This window comes from Lemur catta, chromosome 2 (assembly GCF_020740605.2).
Source record: "Lemur catta isolate mLemCat1 chromosome 2, mLemCat1.pri, whole genome shotgun sequence".
NCBI classification, from domain to species: domain Eukaryota; kingdom Metazoa; phylum Chordata; class Mammalia; order Primates; family Lemuridae; genus Lemur; species Lemur catta.
The window spans coordinates 46,328,869-46,353,597 of record NC_059129.1 but is presented as its reverse complement, the minus strand read 5'-3'; the positions used below and the strand labels follow the sequence as shown (position 1 = coordinate 46,353,597).

Here is a 24,729-nt window from a genome sequence, read left to right as displayed (position 1 = left end):
AAACGAACCAATCAGATCGTCCGGAGAGTGGCGCGGTATCGCCGCTTGGAGTCCACCTCAAATGGAGCTTGCAATTTTCTCCCTCCTTGCGCCTAGCCTCTTCCCGCCTCGCACCCAAGCTTCCTAGCCTTGGAAGACGGGACCGTCCTCTTCCTTGTTCCAGCCCCTCAAATTCTGGCATCGAGAGGGTTGAACGGCAGAGGCCGGAAGTGTGTGCAGCACCTGCGGGTCCCCTGCAAATAGACGCCGGAAGTAGTAATTGCTAGAGAAACAGTCCGCTGGCTTCATTATGGCGGCAATTCCCCCAGATTCCTGGCAGCCCCCCAACGTTTACTTGGAGACCAGGTGAGGGGGTTCGGGCCTTTGGGGCTGGGCTGGTGGAGGCGACGAGGACCCTGGGTCTCGCCGCGGGGCTCGGTTTCTGGCGCACTCCTCCAGGAGGCCGGCCTCCACGTGGAGGGGCGTGGAACGCCGCCTTGAGGGTCCCCTGAGGGCCGAGAGGGGACACCACCGTCCGCATCCAAGCTCCGCACGGACTCGGACTCGCGCTGAGACCTCCGCGACAAGGGCTTGATGTTCTCCTCCCTCCATTCTTTTCTTTCATTCATCCATTCATTCAACAAGAGGGTAATGAGTCCACAAGTCAGGCACGTAGGATCTGAATTCTGAGGATACAGAAGTGGATAAAACACACATGGCCCTGCCTTTAGGAGCTTACAGTATAGTGAAGGAGACAGATATGTAAATATGTGATAAGTAATATAGTTATATAAACTACTATGAAAATACAGGAAGAAGCACATTTTTCCCACTATCAAAGAGTGATATGATAACTAACCTGCTAGTACCATGTCCCTGGTGTATGTCATCCCATTTAATTTAATCCTCCCAGCATCTCAAATCATGAAGGTATTATTTCACCTCCTCCCCCTCCAATATTAGCTGGAGAAATGCCAAATTTTACATTAACGCAGTTAGTAAGTGAGGGAACCTCGTTTGGAGCCTGGGCTACCTGTCTCACATGCTAGGTTCCTTAACCCCATTTATTTATTCCGTTGCCTCTTTAGAAGAAGCTCAAAGTGAGCTCTCCAAAGTTGAACTAGGGATCCTGCTCAAAAAAACTTAAATAACTTCTTGCTGCTATAACAGTATAAGGTTAAAACTTAGTCTGGCATTCAAGGTGATTTTTTTCATCTTCTTGCCTACCTACATTCCCCCATCAGCAGCCAGGGGCCTGCCAAAGTCTCTCTGCCTGCCTTTCTGTTCTTGCCCATGCTGCTTTCAAGCAGAGCACAGAGTTCTCTCAGTCCCTTCTGTATTTGCTCATGCTGCTCTTGCTCCCTGGCTGCCATCTCCACCTTTTTTTATGACAAACTTCTGCTGCTTCAGGCCCGAACCTGTAGTTTCTGAATTCCTGTTAGTATTTTTTTTTTTTTTTTTGAGACAGTGTCACTTTGTTGCCCTGGCTAGAGTGAGTGCCGTGGCATCAGCCTAGCTCACAGCAACCTCAAACTCCTGGGCTTAAGCGATCCTACGGCCCCAGCCTCCCGAGTAGCTGGGACTACAGGCATGCGCCAGCATGCCTGGCTAATTTTTTTTCTATATATGTTTTAGTTGGCCAGATAATTTCTTTCTATTTTTAGTAGAGACGGGGTCTCGGTCTTGCTCAGGCTGGTCTCGAACTCCAGACCTCGAGCAATCCAGCTGCCTCGCCCTCCCAGAGTGCTAGGATTACAGGCGTGAGCCACCACGCCCGGCCAGTATTTTTTTTTTTAAATCCAAGCAATGTAGAGGTATATAGAATAAGAAGTGAAAGCCACCCCCTCTCTGAAAACAGTACCAACAGTTTGTTGGATTACCACACAGATCTTTTTCTATGTATGTGTAAACACATCCCTCTTTCATGTCTACTTTTTAACAAAAATGGAATCATATTGTACTGTACGTATGTTTTTTTCTGTAACATGCTTTTCTTTCAGTAATACATGTAGCTGCCCATAGTATGAATAAGCTATTTTAGTCATTTGCTCTTTGAAGGACATTAAAGTTGCATCTTTTTTAAAAAAAAACATTTTTTAATTTTTTTACTGTTTATTTATTTATTTTTGAGACAGAGTCTCACTCTGTCGCCCTGGGTAGAGTGCAGTGGTATCATCGTAGCTCACTGGAGCCTCAAACTCCTGGGCTCAAGGGATCCTCCTGCTTCAGCTCCCCAGTTAGCTGAGACTACAGGCGTGTGCCATGATTCCTGGCCAATTTTTCTATTTTTAGTAGAGACGGTGTCTCACTCTTGCTCAGGCTGGTCTTGAACTCCTGAGCTCAAGCAATCCTCCCACCTCGACCTCCCAGTGTGCTAGGATTACGGGTGTGAGCCACCGCACCCAGCCAAGTTGCTTCTCTTTTTTTGGTATGGCAAATGATGGAATGAACATCCTTGCACATACTGTTTCCTTAGGCACTTTTGTAAATTTTCCTAGAGAATAGATATTTAGAAGTTGAAATTGCTGAGGTATGCACATTTCAGAGTTGTGTAAGGACTTCCTGACTGCCATTCCAAAAGGTTATTTCCTGTATTTTAAAAATATCCACCAGATTGTAAGCTCCATGATGGAAAAAGCACCTGGAATAGTGCCTGGCACAGAGTAATTGTTAATCTGTGTTGAGTGGTAGCAGTGTAAAAGAGGGTTGCAAGCATAAAGGCTGTTAGAAAGCAGTTTTCTAGCACATTCCACATGTTTTCATAGAGTACCTACACTGTGCAAAGCACTGTGTTAGGCACTGGGTATCCAGGCTATACAGAGTTGACTCAGTTCTTACATTCTTGGAATTTAAAGTATAGATGAGTGATGGAGTGGAGGGGAAGGCACCTGTTCTGTCTCTTCTTTATCCTTTAGCAGTACTGGGGAGGAAAAAGCACTCATTGTATTGGGTAGGTTCAAAGGTTTGAAGTAATCAGGTTTTGCCTTTGTTGTACTCCCTCCCAAACACACACAAACTACCTTTTTCATTTTCCATTGAAATATTTTTTGAGTAGGTAATGTATTTACATGGATCAAAAATATAAAAGTTGTAAAAAACCTCAATTGAATATCTTTCTGTCTCTGTCTACCCACTCCCTACCCCCACCCAGAAAATTCTGCATGTATAAATATGAACTTCCAATATTTTAATGTCTTTTTTAAATCTAAATATTAAAAGTAAGAATTTTTCCCCCTAATTTAGGGGTTATATTGATTTCAGATGATCAGTGACTTTTATATATAAGATATTAGAATTGTGAGTTGTCCACGGTTATTTTACTTAAAAGAAATACCAGAAGTCCCTGAATGTTTTACTCAAAAGCGATAATCTGTGTTTATGTTACTTGCATTGTATTGTTTTCCTTTGCTGAGCATGAAATCCAGTGGTTATCACAATTTCATTACTTAACAAGCTTGAAAATCAAGAGTCCTGGAACAGTCCCATAAAATTCCTATCTGTCGTGACCTTGTTCTTGACTGGAGCTGTGCTCTCCTCTCCCCTTGCAGCATGGGAATCATTGTGCTGGAGCTGTATTGGAAGCATGCTCCAAAGACCTGTAAGAACTTTGCTGAGTTGGCTCGGCGAGGTTACTACAATGGCACCAAATTCCACAGAATCATCAAAGACTTCATGATCCAAGGAGGTGACCCCACAGGGACAGGTACAGTTAAACCAACATGAGTTTCTAAGGTCTCACTCTGTCATAACTGGGTGGTGATAAGGCAGCCAGAGCCCTCGTTTCCCATTTACTAGGGACTGTGTTGATTGATTCTGGTGACACCTCCTGCCTCCCCAAAAACACATATGAAATTGACCAGAATCCAACTTTGCCTCCAAGGCTTGGTAGTTTCTCATAACTTCCATATATTAGTCACTGAGAGAAAATATTTGTCTGAACTATAATGATACATAGAGTAGTCTGGTCAATCAGAAGTAAAGAAAGACATTATTCACAATGTTTTGAGAAGAATAAAATATTGGTGTCCTTCATTGATTCATTCATTTAACAAATTTTGAGCATCTGCTTTGTTTCTGATATGTTTCTAAGCTCTAAGGATATAGCTGTAAACAAAGACAGCATTCCTATTCTCAGTAAAGCAGGTAAAGGGTGTGGGAATGCAATTTTAGTAGAAAGAGAAGCCCTCTCTGAGAACATGTTACTGGTGAAGAGATATGAATGGAGAGTGAACCCTGTGAGAGCATTCTAGTGGAGGGAAGAGCAAGGACAGAGGCCCTGAGGCAGGAGCCCGTGCTGGAGATCATGTTGTACATGTACCTTGCAGGGCATAGTAGGAACCCTGGGTTTTTATTCTGCGTAAGATGGGAGCCATTGGAGAGTTTTGAGAAAAGGAGTGACATGATCTGACCTATTGTTTAAAAACACCACTCTAGCTGCTATTTGGAGAATAGATGTAGGGGCAAGAATAGGGACCAGGGACAAGTTAGGAGTCTGCTATAGTCATCCAGTCTAGAAATATGTGGTTGGACTAAGCTGATCATAGAGAAGGTGGGAAGAAGTGACTGGATTCATGTTATGTTTTGATAGAAATAGAGCCAATAGGATTTGCTAACAGTTTGGATGTACACAGTGAGAGAGAGAGAGAGATGGTCAAGGATGACTTCTAAGTTTTTGAGCTGAATCTACTAAAATGAGGAAGGCTGAGGGAGGAGCAGGTTTGGAGGGGGAAGATCAAGAATTTGGTCATGGACATGTTATGTTTGAAATACAGTTGTCTGTCAGTATCCGTGGGGGATTGGTTCCAGGACTCCACGTGAATACCAAAATCCAAGGGTGCTCAAGTCCCTCGTATACAGTGATGTAATATTTTCACATTATCTATGCACATCCTCCCCTACACTTTAAATCATCTCTAGATTACTTATAAACCAAACACAGTGTAAATGCTGTGTAAATAGTTGTTACACTGTATTGTTTAGGGAATATAGTAAACAGTCTATACATGTTAAGTATAGATGCTTTTTTCCCCCAAATATTTTCAATTGAGGCTGGTTGAATCCATGAATTCAGAGCCCACAGATGCAGAGGGCTGATTGTACTTAAAGATTTTCTTTTTTTTTTTGAGACAGAATCTCACTTTGTTGCCCAGGCTAGAGTGAGTGCCGTGGCGTCAGCCTAGCTCACAGCAACCTCAGACTCCTGGGCTTAAGCGATCCTACTGCCTCAGCCTCCCGAGTAGCTGGGACTACAGGCATGCGCCACCATGCCCGGCTAATTTTTTTATATATATATTTTTAGTTGGCCAGATAATTTCTTTCTATTTTTGGTAGAGACGGGGTCTCACTCTTGCTCAGGCTGGTCTCGAACTCCTGACCTCGAGCGATCCACCCGCCTCGGCCTCCCAGAGCTAGGATTACAGGCATGAGCCACTGCGCCCGGCCAGATTTTCAAGTAAATATGTAGAATAAGTAGTTGCATATGAATGTGGGGTTCGAGGAAAGGTCTGGTGTGGAGATATAATTTGGGAGTTGTTGGCATTTAGATGGGATTTATTAGTGAAACTTGGTGAAACACTAATTCATTTTAAGGGCCCTGGCTTCGCAGTCTGTTTTTTCTCTGCTAATTCCTGCTCTTTTGCCTTTAAACAAGATTTGTTCTCTCTGTGGCAGTCTTTTCTTGGTCTTATTCTTTGTCATTCTGAATTGTCTCATTATTTATCCTTTATGGCTGGAAGTACTTAATTTTTTCAATGTATATGGGCATATTGCAAAATACAGACTATATAGGGAAGTAGAAAAAAGGAAAAATCATTGATAAGCGTAGCTCCTAAAGATTTCTAACCACCATTAGCTAATTCCCTATTATCCCATCTCTCAGAAATAAGAAATGTTAACTTTTGGTAGCTATTGATCTAGGCATCTTTCTTTTTTTTTTTCTTTTTATTTTATTAAAAAACTTTGGGGGGAATGGGCCGGGTGTGGTGGGTCACGCCTGTAATCCTAGCACTCTGGGAGGCCGAGATGGGAGGATTGCTTGAGGCCAGGAGTTTGAGACCAGGCTGAGCAAAAGAGCAAGACCCCCATCTCTACTAAAAATAGAAAAAATTTAGCTGGGCGTGGTGGTGTGTGCCTGTAGTCCCAGCTATTCGGGAAGCTGAGGCAGGAGGGTTGCTTGAGCCCAGGAGGTTGCTGTGAGCTAGGCTGATACCACAGCACTCTAGCGTGAGCGACAGAGCAAGACCCTGTCTCAAAAAAAAAAAGTCAACTTGATTTTCCAACCCCACTTAATTATTGTTAGTTTTATCATTTTCTGTTCTGCACCCATAATTCCTTCAGCTATAGTGTGGGTTCTACATTTCAGTGGATTTAGTGCTTACCACTTGGCTTTTATCTTCACAAATGCTAGAGGGCAAGATTTCCTGTCCAGTGGTTTTGTATTACAAGGGCTAGAGTGTGTTATATTTTTGAACTCGTTTATGTTTGAGAATTTCCGCTTGTTGCCTTTATACTTGAAAAAGAGATTGCATGTTAGCATGCTTAGTCCCCTCACTATGTGATGCCGTGGGCCACCTTGGGACTTTACAGAGTCTCCACCAGCAAGACAGCTCACCAGATATGGCTCCTGGTCCTTGGACTTCTCAGCCTCCATAACTGTAAGAAATAAATTCCATTTTTTTATAAATTTGAAAGAAACAAAAAAGACAGTGACTGGGTATACTATTCTTGGGCCACACTCATTCTCTCAGATCTTTTTATTTATTTATTTATTTATTTGAGACAGAGTCTCACTCTGTTGCCCGGGCTAGAGTGCCGTGGCGTTAGCCTTGCTCACAGCAACCTCAAACTCCAGGGCTCAAGCGATCCTCCTGCCTCAGCCTCCCGAGTAGCTGGGACTACAGGCATGCGCCACCATGCCCGGCTAATTTTTCTATATATATTTTTAGCTGTCCATATAATTTCTTTCTATTTTTAGTAGAGACGGGAGTCTCACTCTTGCTCAGGCTGGTCTCGAACTTCTGAGCTCAAACAATCCACCCGCCTCGGCCTCCCAGAGTGCTAGGATTACAGGCGTGAGCCACCGCGCTTGGCCTTTTTTTGATTTCTATTTCTGAATATTTTCTGTTATACTTACTAGATTTTCTAATTCAGGAAATTAGTTATTCTTTGTTTCATCACCTTTGTCTTCCAGATTTATCACATTTCTTTTGATTGTGTGAGGTGATTTTTTTTCCTACATTCACTGAAGTAATCTGAGATCTTTATGCCTGACTCAGTTTTCAGTCATGTCTATTCTGTTCTTCACTGTTCTGGTTTATTAGTTCTTCATCGGTGTCATTTGGAGACCCAATTTGTTTCCTTAGCTCTGCAATCCTTTCACCTTATTCTGTGCTATATTGTCTTGTCTTTGAACTTTTGTTTTATTAGATTATTTCTGCTGAGTCATCTGTACCTTGAGACAGCCATGGAGATGCTACTTCTCAGGTTATAGTTTCTCTCAGACTAAGTTCCTGGGGTGTTTTTTCCTTCCTCCCCTCCTTTCCTTCTGTCCTTCGACTGGCTGTGGTATGTTTGCGTAGTTTCCGTGCCACTTGTTTTCATCTTATCCATGTTTAATGTCAGCACCTCTGTTGTCTCTAATGGGACCGGTTGTCTTCCCCACTCCAAATGCTCGAATGCTTTCTCTCTATTTTATTTGTGCCTGAAGATGTGTGGGAGAGAATTGGAGCTCAGCTCATGCTGAGTGAGCCCCTTGTGGGAGGGGTAGACTGTTCTGTCTTCCCAAACTCCATTAAAGCCTTATCCTAGGGCCCCTCCACCAGCCAGTGGTGTCCCACTATCCCTACCTCAGGGTCTGGGTAGTCCCCCGAGTATGGCCCAGTGCCCTGAAGGTGGCCAGCTGATATAGTTTGCATATTTGTCCCCTCCAAACCTCATGTCAAAATTTGATCCCCAGTATTGCGGGTAGGGCCTAGTGGGAGGTGTTTGGGTCATCAGGGCAGATCCCTCATGTACGGCTTAGTGCCCTCCAGGAGGTAATTCTTTTTTCACAGGAAAGTTGGTTGTTTAAAAGAGCTTGGCACCTCCTCTTCTGTCTCTAGCTACCTCCCTCTCTCCAGTGACACCTGCTCCCCATTGCCTTCCACCACGAGTAAAAGCTTCCTGAGGCCCTCACCGGAGCAGATGCTGGTGCCATGCCTCTTGTACGGCCTGCAGAACTGTGAACCAAAGAAACCTCTTATCTTTATAAATTATCCAGCCTCAGATATTCCTTTATAGCAATGCAAAACAGACTAAGACACCAGCCCTAGTCGCCTGCCTGTCACTCCTGAGCCCTTGTGGTTTGTGTGAGGCTTCTGCCCTCAGGGCTTTTTCCTTAGCTTTTTAAGGGCTGCTCACTCTTACTTCTTTTGGCTTCTCAAAATTGGAGGGTGTTTGTGAGAATTCTCAGCGTGACACTCTTTTCCTGATTGCTACCTTCAGGAAGTGCAGGCAGAAGAATCTTCTATTTTTTTCCATGGCTGACTCTTTTTAGAATTTTTAGAATTTTTTTTTTCCTTTTCTTATTTGATTAATACTGGTGAATTTTTGGCATTTAAAATTTTAATTTTCATTATGAAACCAAAAATAAATAAATTTTAATTTTTTTTGTATTCACTTCATTGGGTACTTCAGCAAGTTGATATACCATTTCTAATCCTGCTTCATTCCACTTTCTGTATCTGAAAGTGTTCTGTTGATACTTTGATGTGCTTCTCTCCTGTCTTCTTCCTCGCTCCTGCTCATGTTGTTATGCAATAAATTCTAATTCATACCCATGGCTGAGAGTCCACGATTAGCGTGCAAGAATCGGAAGTGACTCAGGTGTGAGTTGCTTACACCAGAGCTTCCCAGTGTTTCTGTAGTTCGTTCATGATCCTTCATAATGTCATATTTCCATGCTGTAATTTTAATGAAATTGAATCACTCAAAAGATTTTCAAAAGAAGGGGGAGGGGGAGGAGGGAAGGGGCAAAAACCTACCTAACAGCTACAGTGAACACTGTTCAGGTGATAGGCACACAAATTACCCCTGACATAAGCATTATAAAAGCTATTCATGTAATAAAAATATTTGTACCCCCTTAATATTTTGAAATTAAGGGAAAAAAGATTTTCAAATAACTGCATCCAGCCTCAAGTATAATACATGATTGAGCAGTCTGCTGGCAGGTCTGTGGTGGAGGGCAAACAGGAGTTGGTCCTCCTGGGTCAGCAGTTCATGTCTGCGGGGTGGTTAGGTGACACGTTTTTTGCTGCACATCTCAGATGGGCAGCATGTGGCATCCTGGGCTCTTCAAGTTGTACCGTTTCCATTCCCAGCTATCCCTCAGTCTGACTACTATGGAAACATTCTTTCCGTGTTCTTTCTCTGATACAGCTTTGCCAGATGCTTTCTCAGTTCAAATACCCTTTGACTTCCTTCTTCATTTCATTTTAAACCATTTTTCTACCTTCAAATTCCCCACATTATAACAACTATGCTGACTCCTTCCATAGCCCTCTGAATGTCTTTTATCTGTTTCTACTAACCTCTTCCCCTCCTCCCTATAAGACATGACATTCTATCAAGTTCTTCCTTTAGTTCGTCTTGCTCTGCACTTGGCCCCCCAGTGCTCTCCAGCTGCTGTGATTGCTGTGATTAATTATATGCTGATTATCCTGTGCGTCACCCTCAGTCTGATTTCATCTCTCTTCTTGGTAGCCCCAAGAACACCTGAAATTTAACCGTGTTGAACAGCAAGCTCATTGTTAATTTTATTCATTTGATGAGTATTTGCTAAGAGTCTGCTGGGCATCCTGTGCTATTCTAAGGCCTGTGAGGAGTACTTAAGCATTAAGCCAAGGCATTTTTTTTCCTTGCAGCTCCCAGCCCTGCCAGGAAACAAGCTGTTCATTATAAGAAACAACTAGAAAGTAATAATATAAATATGCAAATGATATGGATTATATATATAATATAGGTTGGAATAATTCATAATAAGGGGAAAAATTACAGTGGAATGGGATTAGAATGAGAAAGAGGCATATTGTGAGTAGGCCTTGAAAGAAACTATATTAATAGAATGTTAACTCTTGGGAGGTAGAGGGAAGGGCATTTTGGATTTAGGAAGAAGAATGAGTGCAGAGCAGAGGCAGGGGTGACAGAGGCATGTGGACATGTGGAGGACAGCCCACAACCCCAGGTGCCACGTCTTATACACTGCACTGGCTCTGCGACTTAACTCAGCCATCTCTTCATGCCCAGAACAGATACATAAAATGTGATTCTAAGACCCCTTTAAAATTCACGAATCTCTTAACTGCATGTTTAGGGGACAGTAAAGGAACAATTTGGGTCAGAATGTACAGTTTGGGGCCAGTTAATGGAGACCTCCAGACAGAGGAGTTCAGATTTGATCTAGCATGGTTCAGGGACCATTTGGGACTCTTGAGTTTGGGATAAGAAAAATATATGAGGAAATTTCATCCAGCTGTGGAACATGGCAAGGCAGTGTAGTGTGGGGTGGAGGGGCTGGAAGTGGAGCCCAGTGGGCGAGGGTTTGACACCTGGCTTCATATGAACGCTTGTTAAATGTAGACAAGTTACATAACCTTGCTGAGCCTTCTGACCTGTCCCCGGGGAGTATGTGTATACACACCTCCTAGGGTGGTTGTGAGTAGTAAAGGAACTGGTGTTTGCAAAATGGTTAACACAGGCTTGACACAAATAGGAGCTCAGAAAAATGTAGTTATTTGTTTATTTTTTTGGTTGTTAGTTCATTTTTTAAAAGTCTATTGGACTCCTGTAGGCCAGGCATTGTTCTAAGAGCTGGAGATACAACAGTGAATAAGAAAGCCCTCGTGGAGCTCTCATTCTGGTGAGTGAGACAGAGTGAACTAATAAGTACATAATATACTGTCAGGTCATGACAAATGATATCAGGGGATAGAGCAGGGTTTCTCAACGTTGGCACTATTGGCATTTTGGGCTGGATAATTCTTTGTTGTTAGGGCTGTACTGTGCATTTTAGGATATTTAACTGCATGCCTAGCTTTTACCCACTCGATGCCAATAGAACCCCTCAATTGTGACAACCAAAATTGTCTCCAGACATTGCCCACTGTCCCCAGGAGTCAAAATCAACCCCAGCTGAGAACCACTGGGCTAGCTGGTGAGGGAGGATGTACTGTTTCGGAGAGTATGATTAGGGAAGGCCTCTCTGACAAGGTGGCATCTGAGCAGAGCTCTGAATAAAATGAAGTAGGGAGCCATGAGATTTGCTGTTGAGGGCAAGGACGCTCCAAAGAGAATAGCAGTTGGAGGCCGTAGACCAGAGTGTGCTTGGCAAGAAACAGCACGGGAGCCAGTGTGTCTGCAACAGGTGAGTGAGGGGAGAGTGTCAGGAGATGACTCTGGAGGGTATCAGAGCACCTTGACCATGGAGAGTCTTGTGAGCTGTGGTGAGGACTATGGATTTTGTTCTAAGAGTGATGCAGTGTCGATGGAGGATTTAAAGCAGGGGAGTGCTGGGCTGGGTGTGGTGGCTCATGCCTATAATCCCAGCACTTTGGGAGGCAGAGGTGGGAGGATCAGTTGAGGCCAGGAGTTCAAGACTAGCCTGGGAAACAAAGTGAACCCTGTCTCTATAAAAAAACTTTTTAAGAAATTAGCTGGGCATGGTGGTTGCACACTTGTAGTCCTAGCTACTGGGGAGGCTAAGGCAGGAGGATCCCTTGAGCCCAAGAGTTCGAGGTTCCAGTGACCTATGATTGTGCCACTGCACTCCAGACTGAGCGACAGAGCAGACTTTGACTCTCAAAAAAATTAAAAAATAAAAGTAAAGCAAGGGAATGCCACGATCAGACTTGTTTTAAAGGATTCCTCTGGCTGCCATGTGAAGAGTAGATGGTGGGGAAAGAGGAAGAATAGGTGGCTGGAAGCAAGCAGGCAGTGAGAGGTTGTTGTCAAAGCTGGAGATTGCTGTAGTCTGGACTAGCGTGGTAGCAGCTGTGTCAGTTCTAGTACCCTGGGAAGAAGACACCAAGACAGTTCTATGCTCTATTGATCTAACACTTGTGAAACATAAAGAGGAAGGGGAAGAGGGGAAGTCTTCACACAGTAGTGCAGGCCTAGCACCTGTGAAAGGAGAGGGGACGAGAAGGGGCCAGCAGAGGACAAAGAGGAGCTGCCAGTGAGGTGGCAGGAACACCAGCGGAATGTGGAGTCCTGGAAACCAAGTGAAGACTGTCTCAAGGAGAAGGGTGACAGGCTGGGCGCGGTGGCTCACGCCTATAATCCTAGCACTCTGGGAGGTCAAGGTAGGAGGATCACTTGAGGTCAGGAGTTCGAGACCAGCCTGAGCAAGAGTGAGACCCCGTCTCTACTAAAAATAGAAAGAAATTAGCCAGGCAACTAAAAATATACAGAAAAAATTAGCCAGGCATGGTGGCACATGCCTGTAGTCCCAGCTACTCGGGAGGCTGAGGCAGGAGGATCATTTGAGTCCAGGAGTTTGAGGTTGCTGTGAGCTAGGCTGATACCACAGCACTCTAGCCCAGGCAACAGAGTGAGACTCTGTCTCCAAAAAAAAAAAGAAAAGAAAAAGAAAAGAAGAAGGGTGCCATCAACTGTCAGATGTGGCATGTGGATCAAGTAAGGTGAGGCCCGAGGATTGACCGGACCATCGGATTTAGCCACATAGAGGGTCCTGGCAACCTTGACTAGGGCAGGTACCATGGAATGGAGAGTGTTCAAGAGAAAATGGGAGGCGAAGCAGAGACAACAGGTGTTCACAGCGTTTTTGCAGAGTTTTTGTGGAAAGGATATAGAGAAATAGGATATTTGGAGATGGAGTTTGTTTTGTTTTCTTTTTTCTTTTTTTGTAATGTTTAATTTTTTAAATTATTATTTTTTTATTGGACAGCCCCCCAAACCAGAATAGATTCAGAGATATTCCCTTGTTTTATTTTTTAAGATAGGAAATATTAATAACATGTTTAAATGCTATTATGAATGATCCATTAGAAAGAGAAAAATTAATAAAGGAGAACGGGAAATTGTAGTTGCAAAGTTATTTGAAGGTGAATGGGATTGCGTACGTGGTGGTGGTGGTATAGTCATATGAACAATTTATTCATACAGCATATTGCTAATGGAGGAAGGAGGGGACGTGGGTAGAGGTGCAGGAAGGGAAGTAGATTTGGTGGTGAAAACGTGTGAAAGTTCTAAATACTTCCCCCTTCTCAGTGAAATAAGAAACAAGGTTATCCTCAAAGAGCAAGGAGCAGCAAGGGTATGGTGGTGGATGTTTGAGAACAGAGGAAATGGAATAAACTCTGAATCGTGCCCCTCAGCTGCCTCATGGAAAATGCTCGGGTTATCTCAGTCAGAGGGAGCCCCTCATCGCTGATACTACTGTGTGTTTGCTTCATGTTACACGATTATATGTGTTATCCCATTTCATTCTCATAACAAGCAAATGACATGTAGGTACAACTACCATTCCCATTTTGCAGACAGGGAAACTGAGGCTTAGAGAGGTTAAGTATCTTGTTTAAGGTTAAACAGATAGTAAATGGTGGAGTCTCCATCTCAAGAACTGCAAAGCCTCTTGGAGAGCTATGGCATTGTTCCCCGTGGTAGATCTGGTGTCTGACATTTCCCCCAGCGATCCCAGTTCCCCTTCCTACTCTGTTACTAACAAAGTGATCACATCAGTTAGCAGTGCTTTTGGCTACAAGTAACACAAAACTCAGTCACAATGGCTGTTTTGTGTTTCTCATAACAACATCTGGAAGTAAGCAGTTATTAGCTGCCCAGCACAGTTGTTAGGGACCTGGGCTTGCTCTGTCTTTCCACTTCGTTATTCTTGTGCGTTGCCCTTTGGTCTCAAACTTGTTAGTCTTATGGTTGCAAGGTGGCTGCTGCTGCTCCTGACATCACCCTTCTTTCAAAGAGGGAGAATGGTGAAAAAGCTATGGATGAAAGACAAAGGAGTGTGTTTGTCCCTTTTTATCAGGAAAGCTATAGCTTTCTGGGAGCTCTATTCAGCAGACTTCTGTTTGTACTAGTAAATCAGAAATGGGTCATTTCACCACTTCTGGCTACAAAAGGACTGGGCAGTACCTACCTTCCTTATCTCTGGGGTTGAGGCAGGCTGTGGAGAAGGAGGTTGGGAATGCTCAGGGGACAGCCCATCCACAGTTTCTGTTAGGGGCTTTCTTGCCAGAAGAGAGGCCTTGGTCAGTTGCCCTCTGGTGAGTGCCCTGCTGTGCAGAGCTTTTATGTAGGCTTCCTTATGGGTCACTGCCCACCTATGGCTGCCTTGGGGATGGATATTAATCCATGGCCCCATCAGCTGTGGCATGGGAGGGGTGAGCACAAGAGGCACCAAGTATGGTAATTTTTCTGTAAGACCACTCTGCACGTCGCATGTCTTAGATGTCTCTCCACTTCATCTTGGGAGGTTCCCACAGTTGGTGAGCGTGAGGGGGAAAAAGGGACATCAGAGGAGTCTTGCAGATAAGAAAACCGTTTTTTGTTTTTAGAAACAGCGCAGATCATAAAGAAAAAAATTAAGGAATTTCAACTGCAAAAACTGTGCATCACATTACAAGAGTGAAAAAAATCAACTGAGAGAAGATATTTGCAAAGGATTAGTATCCAGAATATACAATTGACCCTTGAACAACACGGGTTTGAACTGCATGGGTCCACTTACAGACCTGTTTTTCCAACTAACTGGGGATCGAAAACACAGTATTATTCCTGGGATGCAGCAGAGGGCTGACATTTTGGATACGCAAGTTCCACAGGCGTGGAACTTAGTATGTGTGGATTTTGCTATATGCAAGGGGGTCCTAGAACCAATCCTCCACATATACCACTGTGTATATAAATTTTAAAATATCAGACTACTCAATAGAAAAGTGGCCATTCATGGAGGAGGAAAGCCACATAGCCAGTAAACATGAAATTATGCCTAACTTTAGGGAAATGCAGGTTGAAACACCACAAGAGGTCTCACACTCCTCAGACTGACAGATACGTGTTACAAAGTCTGACAAAAGGACCTAGAGCAGTAGGAGTGACGGCACTGTGGGTAGGGGTTCACAGTGGCTCACATCCTTTTTGATAAGACATTTAGAAAAATCTAGTAATGCTGCAACACTCAAACTGTGAGCCTGCGTGTCCCCCGAGGTGTAGTTCCTGAGAGCCCTTGCGCTTGTGTTTGGGAGACAGTGTAAGAATGGTTGTTACAGCATGGCTGCTAATAGCAAAAACACTGTAGAGATCTTCAATATCCATCCGCACAAGAAAGGCTCAGACAGTGTCATAATCATACGGCGGGGCACACGCTGCAGAGAACTGCACGGAAAAAAATGGATGAATCTCACAAACAATGGTGAACAGAAAGCTAATTGCAGAAGAATCTAGAGTATGATACCATTTACAGAAGCTTAAAAACATGCAAAACAGCAGTACTTTTTTTATGGCATACACATACATGTAGTAAAAAAGAAAATGCATGGAAATGACAAACTTCTGGTCAGAATAGTGGTTACCTGAGAGGAAAATGTGCTTCTTTGGAGCAGTTGTCAGCTCTTGGGAGAATGAGGGATGGGAAGGGATGCAGTGGGGTGTGTGCTTGGGGGGTCTTAACTGGATTTGTGATACTTTATTTCTGGCGGGCGAGGGTCATAGTTTGTTATATTTCTGTACGTCTGAAATACGTACATTGAATTGAATAAATGTTTAAAAGAGAGGATAGAAGAGGAAAAGAACCTTGAAGTACAAAGCTTAGAAAACAGGTCTGTGCCTGTCTCCATTGTATCTGTACTAGACCAGGCACAGAGCCTGCAGGGCTTCCAAACCGTTGGCCTTGTAACTGATCGTTGACATCTGTGTAGCATGCCGGAGAACTCTTTAATCACTCCCTGTCCCCCTGCCACCTCTCGCCTATTCCACATGCCCAGAGGAATGTTTGGATTGGAATTATTCATCTTTCTGACATTTTGCTGCAAACCCTACTGAGTTGAGTTGGGTTATAAGAAGATTATATATCATGAATAAACGGTGCCGTAGAGGCCCAAACTAGTTGCATTTGGTCAAACTGTGCCTATCAAGTAACAAGGGGCTCCATGCTCTCTCCTTCTTGTCTCCTGATTGCTGAAAATCCTTGTTTCATCTGTGATCTTGACTGGCCTATCCCTTAATCCTCTTGTTTGTGGTGGTGTTTACATGATGTGATGGTTTCTCGTTCCTAGAGGGCAGGGGCCTGGAGGTTGTGTTCTGGCAGCCCTCAGCTTGCAGGGATCATGCCTTGAGGGCTCAGCCTACGGCTAGACAATGCGCTGCTGAATGACTCCTCAGCTTGCTCGTTCACACAGCGCAACTGGCCTTGGCCTCTGTTTGGCCCCCAGCCCTCTCTCTCTTTCTCATCTTCAGCTCTGGCACTGCTAGTAACCCCTTGACTCTAGTGAACCTTGACTTTAGTGGTCTAAAGGGCAGAACAAGGGGAGGGCCCAAGTCAGAGGGAATATATTGGTTACATAATTGCTGTTTGGAAGTATACTGGCAGGTGAGAAATTTTGGAATGAATTTTTGTATAGTTTGGTGTAGTTCCAGAAGCATAGGTAGCCTGGGCCAGATAGGAGGTTTCCCCTAGTCTGTTAAGATTCACTACCATTCCTCTTTGCACATAGTGTTTTCTTCCGGAAACGGGGGCTGTGACAGACTCCCTTTGGTGGAGCAGCCTAAAAGGGAAAGCGAAGGATTTGTGCTGAGGAAACACCTTAGCCAGGGCCCTGGAGGTAGTGGGGGCATGGTGCTTTAATATGCTACTTTAGGCTGTTCTCTGGCTGCCAGGCAGGCAGAGTAAGTGGACAGATCCAATGTTCATTTTGTTCCAGGCTGTTTTGTCATGTCTGATCAACTTGGAGAAACCAGTGTAGTTGAACAAGGCATACGGTTGACAGTATAAAGTGATTAATGTTGGTTGGGAAAGTAGCTTCCTGTTATGACATATTTTCCTATGGGAAACCATATTTAATTAATACCGTTTTGCTCTAAGAACAAAACCTACTTGAGCTTAGGGTGTCTGGCACAGCACCATGCTCTTGTGGACATAATATAAATAACATTTGGTGGTGATGTTGCTAGCAAATAATTCTCAATCCCATGTTTCTTCATTTTCTCTTTATGATATGCTACCTCTCCTCAGTGGACTCTGCCTACTACAATATTATTCCTGTAATATTATTTTAATTACCTAGGTTAAGGGTGGCAAATAGGTTTCAACTCTTGGGCCATTTCTGATCCATTAATAATGGCTGCTTTGAGTCTGGGTTGGTAAGGATTGGAGGTAAATTTAAATTTAGCAGGGAAGAATGCTGATTGATTAAGCAATGTTTGTAATGGGCATAGGGTTAGGGTTTGGGATAATCCTGTCTAAAATACTTATAAAGGTCCTGGCACAGTGGCGTATGCCTGTAATCCTAGCACTTTGGGAGTCCAAGGCCGGAGGATCACTTGAGGCCAGGAGTTTGAGACCAGCCTGGGCAATATTATGAGACCCCCTTCTCAATTAAAAAAAATACTCATAAACATGTTAAGAATCAAGAAAACTCTTAACATCAGATTATGAATGGTGGTAATCTGTAGATGGTTGGATTATAGGAGTCTTTAATGTTCTTTTGATAATGTTCTATGTTTTCTACATTTTTGACAGTGAACATGTGTTATTTTAATACACAGGAAAAAATACTCAGGGTTATTTTGAAAAGAAATGTCTTACCTGAATGAAACCAGTGATTTGAATGTGCTGTTCATGCTTGGCTCTGTAGTTGCAGTACATGTAGCAGGGGACTGGATGTGCACACTGCCTTTTCCTTTCCTGAACTCTGAAAAATCTTTTAACCCTGGGCCCTTCTTACTGTGAGGTAGAATATGGGACTGGCTGGTTCATTTTTCATCTTCTAATCTGGCAGGTCGAGGTGGTGCATCTATCTACGGCAAACAGTTTGAAGATGAACTTCATCCAGACTTAAAATTCACGGGTAAGTGTATAATCTGGCTGGACTGGGTAGGAAGGAGGAGTAGATTTTAAAAGCTCGCTCTTTTGGCCATGATTCAAGGTAAATGCCTGACACCATGGCATGGCGCCAGGTAGCTGCCCAGCCGTGGCGCCACAAAGAGCTCCGGCCCATTAGAGAAAGTGGCGCCTCTCACAGAGTTCTGAGCGATTCAGAGTGCTGATCTGAGTGTTGTAGACTCTAACTGCTTGTTGAATGTCATAAACTATGGATATCAAAAGTGTCCTCAAAGAAACAGTAGACCTTGCTGGGTTTTTGAGGGCAGTCAGGACAGGGCCCAGCAGTTAGCAGGGATCATCAGGGGTCGAAGCTGGGGAGTAGATGAGGACAAGGAAGATGAGGCCATCCAGGTAATGCAGTGATGGCCTTTGTGCAAGACAGAGAGCCTGCCCTGAGGGGGAGGTTGGCCAGGAATGGGTCGTTGGTGACAGAGGCCAGAACAAAGTCCTGGTGTTGTTCCATGCCTGGGATGGGGTAGCAGCTCTACGCTGGACTTGTGGGGGTTATTCATTCTCTTTCCTTTCTTCCTTTTTCCCACCAGGGGCTGGAATTCTCGCAATGGCCAATGCAGGGCCAGACACCAACGGCAGCCAGTTCTTTGTGACCCTCGCCCCAACACAGTGGCTCGATGGCAAACACACCATTTTTGGCCGAGTGTGCCAGGGTATAGGAATGGTGAATCGAGTGGGAATGGTGGAAACAAACTCCCAGGACCGCCCTGTGGACGATGTGAAGATCATTAAGGCATACCCTTCTGGATAGACTTGCTGCTGCCTTCTGAGATGGCCCCAGCGAACCAGCTTCCAGATGACCTAAAATGGCATGTCACGCTAAAGTTCATTTTGGCCTTGCAAATCATAGAGCTAAGGAAGCCTGGGATCTTGGGTGAATTAGAGATGGAAGTATATTTTCATAGGATACTTCTTTTCTCTTCCCCCAACACCTAGGTTGACAAAGCATTTGCAGAAATGCCCATACATGTTTATCCACAGGTTACTGTTCTCTGCAAATGACCCATAATGCACCTCCTTGTGTGTGTCTGCTCTGATATACTTGGAACAAAATGAAGCAGACTCTGTCATTTCACAGTGCCTAACCAAACTTCTTCCTGAGGAGATTTATATTCTGGCCTACACTGCGGTCTTTGGTGGCTGACGGCCACAGAATTCAAAACCAGATAGTGTCTATCAGCCCTTTTAACTCTGTGCACACCCTATTTCAGTCTCCTACTTTTGTTCTTCCAGGGAATGTATGCATCTCTATATATATTTTCCCACTCAAAACCAGAACATCAACACTGCTGGTTCTGACACTTAGACATCCCACGCAAAGCCACATTGAATTTTTGCCAAATGAAAAACACATCCAACAATCAGTCTCTGAGAAGGTGTCAAGTGGGGAATGATAATGTGTAATAATCGAGAAATGAATTTATTAAAAGGAAGCAGAAGCATTGACCATTTTTCCCAGGGAGGAGAAGAAATACATAATGAGTGCAAGGACATTCTATGAATTCCTTACAAAGCAGTACTCTCGTGAAGGAGAAGCACCACTTAGGTCTTTTTAACCTAAGACTTTAGAGAAATTAGATAAGAGATTTTTATACATTCGGGTTTGTTGTTGTTTTTTTAATCTTTTTGGATTTTCAGGAGAGGAGTAGGGGTAAGAGGACGGAAGTTAATACCTATGTAATACATAGAAACTTCTAAAATAAAATGCCATTGATGGTTGAAATCACTGGTGTGGTCTGATTTTAAATACTGTATGAACTTCTAACAGCCATTTTAATCTCAACCATCTCAAGTAGTATTGCAGGGATCGTATCTTTAAAGTTTCACATCATTTTAGATTTGTGGACGTCCCCCCATTCGAGAGCAGTTCTGACTTAAAAAATGAGAACCAGAGAAAGAAGTGATGCCATTGGCGTTTCTGAATGAGGGAGGATCGCCTGTGGGTGAAGCAGATGGATGTGCTGAGAGACCCGGACTGTCCCTCGAACTTGCAGGACATCTGCCTGCACATTGTGATGGGACCAGGCGCAGTATGAGTTGTGGTGTTTGCTTCCTTAAGCTGGGACCTCCTTGAAGCGGAAATTGTAACTTCAGTGTTTCTTATCACCCTATACGTTTTGGGAATGGTGGTTTACTTTATGGAATGGCCAAACAAGGTTCTATTCCCCAAGCCTTCCCTACCTTCAACCTCTTTCTCCACTTTTTTGTCTCCTCTCTCAACAACTAAAAAGCAAAACCCAACAACAAACTACATCCCAGAGATGGTTTTAGTGTGAAAAGTAATGTACACTCTGGGAAGATGGAAATACATTTCTTTTGGCCTGCACTGGGGAGACAGGATTGGATCCTACTCTGAGAGCAAGGAAAAACCCATCCACTAACCTCCCACTTCTGAAAATCCTGAAAATCCCCACTTCTATCCAGGGCACAGGGGTGTGGAAACATCGCTACTTTTAGGTAAAGAAGGTTCTGCATACCCTTGGGAAGAAAGCACAGGCATAGTTCCTTGTTTCTGTAAAGGTACACCAAGAACATGCCAAGGCAGTCGCACATGTAGGGATATGACAGTTTTCATAAAAGATACGACCTCGAAGAGAGAAATTTGAATTGTTTCACGCTTTCTGGTGATGCTGCCAGTTAGCCAGAGGTGTAGAGATTCCTGTTTGCATATAAGGGGAGCTTGTTTAAAAGGAGGCCTGCTTCATTCTTTGGTCCTGTGAGTGTCCACATGCTGTCAGGATATGTACCATTAGGACAAGTCTCATCAAACTGGGGTGTGCCAGTGCACAGATAGCTCATTCCAGTCACATCTCAAATGGATGGAGGTGAGGGTAGCTTATCAAAAGGTAAGGATGAGTTTAAAACTTGGATGGAGATTAATGAAGACAGGCATGGGACTGCTGGGAGCTAATCAAGGGACAGGAGAGATACTGCTCTCTGGCCCTTGTCAGGTGGGAAGAGAAGGAGATTCTAGACTTCTTGGAGAAGGCTGAAAGTTGGGATAGACAGCCAGTGATAAGGGCCTTCAAACAAGTGCCCCTGGGATGGGTGAGAGAAGTTTGGACCCAGATTATAAAGTTTGGCCCCCAAGGGCCCTGGCCAGGGCGTCTCACACTAGCACCCGCAGGAGTCGCAGAGGGAGCCCCTTAGAAAGCAGCTCCTGGCTCTGCGTTCAGCCGGAGATTCTGCATTTCTAACCAGCTCCCAGGAGATGGTGACCGCTGGTCCGGACACCACACTTGGAGTAGCAAAGTCCTAGAGCAGTGGCCCCCAACCTTTTAGGCACCAGGAACCTGTTTCATGGAAGACAATTTTTCTATGGACCGTGTGTTGAGGGGTGGCTTGGGGAATGATTCAACACATTATTGTGCAGTCAAACCTCTGTGCTAATGGTGATCTGTATTTGCAGTCACTCCCTGATGCCAGCATCACCGCCTCAGCTCCACCTCAGATCAACAGGCATTAGATTCCCATAAGAAGCGCTGAACCTAGATCCCTCACACGCGCGGTTTACGGTAGGGTTCATGCTCCTGTGAAAATGCAACGCCGCTGCTGCTCTGACAGGAGGCGGAGCTTATGCGGTAGTGTGGGTGATGGGGCGCGGCTGGAGCCCACCGCTCACCTGCTGTGCGGCCCAGTTCCTAACAGGCCACAGACTGGTACTGGTCCATGGCTTGGGGGGTGGGGACCACAGTCCTAGAGGTCACATCCATCCCACATGAAACTGGGGAGGAGGATTTTCCTAAGAGCATGGGGCAATCAGGACCATAACCCAATCCTCTGCCTCCTAGACCAGCGCGCCCTGCCTCATCCTGGTGGCCTTGGAAGAGGGAGGAGATTCAAACCACAGGATAAGCTTTCACAGCTGCTGGCTTTGGCTGCCAAGACTAAGCTTTGTGAAACAGTGCTCTTCTGTTCCCCCTTTAGTATACAGTGGACATCAGACTGTGGCATTTGGCATTGAAATCCCCTGAGTGGGCACCAGGGTGGGTTAGATGGTATGGTCAGTAGATATCACAGAAAATGCAGGGAAGACAGCACCAGCAACTATGGCACTGGAGGAAAAGGATTCTGGAAGCAGACTGTCGGGATTCAGATCCCAGCTCCACCACTCCCCAACAGTGTGAACTTAAACAAGTTTCTTAATTTCTCCGTGCTTTAGTTTCGTCAATGGTGAACTGAGGCTAATGGTGCTAACCTTATAGGGCTGTTGTGAAGATTAAATGAGCTAGTGTAGGTATTTAGAACAGGAACTGGCATTTCAAAAACGCTCAGAAAATGCCAGCTATTGTTATTACCAGTGGCTCTTGAATCTATCACTGCACTTCTCCTGCCTCCTTATCCCAACATACCAACAGCCTTTCCCTCCCGCTGGGCTAACCTCTGGGAGTCAGGACCTTGTCTTACTCCCCTCCGTGAGTCTTCCCAGCACCTTGGGCAGTGTTTTGAGTTATTGCTGAATGAATCAAATAAATTTTCTCCATCAGAAAAAGATTCAGATCCATTTGCAGAAATAGCTGTACCCCAAGTCTCCAAACCCAGGCTTCAGCTAGAGTGTGGCAGCAAAGCCTTTCCACCAAGCCCTCTGGAAGTCCTCAGCTTAATGTATTTTTGGATTGTGTCTCAGAATATGTCAAAATAGCTTTCCCCGCACAAGGCAAATGATTCCTCCCCCCAGATCCTCGAGCCAGTCTCAGCCATCACTGTGGCCCCTTTTGGCACCGCATTCTTGCAACGTGTGGAGGAGGACACATTGAAAAAGCACATTTGTTAAAGTCGTGGAGTTTACTGCCTACAAAGCTCTTTATGGCCTTAGAGCCCTGTTGCCTACAGAGCGGGTTACTACTTTTTGGTAAATGCCAGGATAGGGGATCTTCCAGCAACACTTTTACAGATGAGAGAGAAGCAAAGTGCAGGGGAAGAAAATATGTTAGGGTTTCACTCGAAGGTTGGCTTGGTTTGATTTAGAAATTGGGTTCCTGTTTGTTCTCCCAAATGGTAACATGCTTAACTGCATCTGAAGCCATAGATGTCCAGGCATGGGCAAGGTTTATGGACAGAGGAATGTGAGGCCTTTGTGTAACCTTGGGTGAATCACTGTACTTCTGCACCTTGGTGTCCTCGTCCGTCAAGGGAAGATTTGAACTAGGTCCCCTTTAGCCCTAAGTTTCTGAATCTAGGTCATTCTGAGAAGATTCCTCCAGCTGCCAAGTTTCCACTTAGCGTGCTATTTTGGAAATTTGCCACTAGAGGCCACTATGAATACAGCTTAGTCTTGTAGCTTTTTCAAAAGGCAGAAGCCTGCGGATGCCTTTCATGGTTTTACTAAGCCAGGCCTGCTACCCCTTGGGTGTGGAAAACCAGCAACTGCTCAGACTGCGAGGGGCTAGAATTGAGACGTCAGCCTGGCACAGAATGAGCCTGTGAAAGCGCCCTGTTGACACAAGCTGATCAGCCCTCTTTTCTGTCTACTGGACTCTGTGCATGGTAAGGTTGGGTGTGCCCTTGTGACCTCGGCCTGATCCTGTAGCTCGTAGAGTCAGTTCCCTCTTAGCTGATTAACATCCCACTTTACAGTTGAATTCACTCATTCAACAAGTAATTTTGGAGCCCCTCTTTTATACCAACAAATATTATCATAGAATCAGAGAAAGTCAACCAGAAGGAAACTTAGAAGAAAACAAAAAGTTATTGTTGTCCCTTCCGTGTTTCATGGTCTGTGGATACTTCTTATACATATTTTTCTCTTAATCCCCAAAACCAACTTCTGAGGTTGGCATTATTATACCCATTTCTGGATGAGCAAACTAAGGACTTTAGGCATGTAGCACAAAGCCCTGTACAGAGGCTTTGTACAAGGATGGAATAAAGGTTCTGGGCTTTGCCTGGCTAATGAAAAGCAGGGCTAGGACTTGAACTTGGGGATTTCTGATCTCAAGTTCAACTCTTTTCCCCTGATCTCCACCTTTGACACACAGAGGAAGATGAAGTGCAGAAAAAATAATAATCTGGTGGTAGGGCAGAGGTTAGAACCTGAATTTCCTCCCTTACAGGGCGGGATGTCCAACCTGACAACTCCCTCCCGGAGCGTCCTCAGGCCCGGCGGGCTGGGCGGCCCTAGCCTCGATGTCTCCTTCCAAGAGAGCCCCAGCCAGGCCTGCTGAGGCACAGCAGGAGGGCAGGAGCACACATGACCCTAATCAGTGTGTTTATTGGATCGTAACTGTGTTAGCCGCACCACTCAGCTAATCTCATCATAGAAAGCACTTCCCTCTCCGTGAGGGTCTGGCCGCGGCTCCATTAAGAGCTGCCGCCCCCGTACCTGTGAGGAAGCTCTCGGACAGCAGAAGGAGCTGGGGAGAAAAGAGAAGTAACGTTTCTACTTCCTCATGCACTGACAGGGGCAAATGGCCGTTTTATATTCGCTGTATAAGAAAAGCCCCCAAAGGAAAGGGAATCCGAAGTTCACAATTGTCTTTTTGGCAACATTTAGCTCTGGAGGAAATGTCCGCTTTGTCCTTCCCATTTTGGAAGCATTGGTGACATTGTTTAAGATCAAACAGGAGAAGGGAAGAAACTTATGTCTGGGGAACTTACAAAGCACCACGTAGTTTACACATATTATT

The 24,729-nt window shown here is 44.6% G+C and overlaps 1 protein-coding gene across 1 annotated transcript; it reads left to right on the top strand.

Annotated features, from left to right (window-relative positions):
- Positions 1-22: 22 nt before the first annotated feature.
- On the top strand, positions 23-19,826 carry PPIL1 (peptidylprolyl isomerase like 1). The gene is made up of 4 exons (XM_045541859.1): positions 23-345; positions 3,528-3,682; positions 17,988-18,056; positions 18,634-19,826. The coding sequence occupies exons 1-4, from the start codon at positions 290-292 to the stop codon at positions 18,852-18,854; spliced, it is 501 nt and encodes a 166-aa protein (XP_045397815.1). The 5' UTR covers positions 23-289; the 3' UTR covers positions 18,855-19,826.
- Positions 19,827-24,729: the final 4,903 nt, after the last annotated feature.

Coding starts and splice junctions, on each gene's coding strand:
- PPIL1 (XM_045541859.1), top strand. CDS start 290: ATGGCGGCAATTCCCCCAGATTCCTGGCAGCCCCCCAACGTTTACTTG. Junction 346..3,527: donor AACGTTTACTTGGAGACCAG/GTGAGGGGGTTC, acceptor CTCCCCTTGCAG/CATGGGAATCATTGTGCTGG. Junction 3,683..17,987: donor AGGTGACCCCACAGGGACAG/GTACAGTTAAAC, acceptor CTAATCTGGCAG/GTCGAGGTGGTGCATCTATC.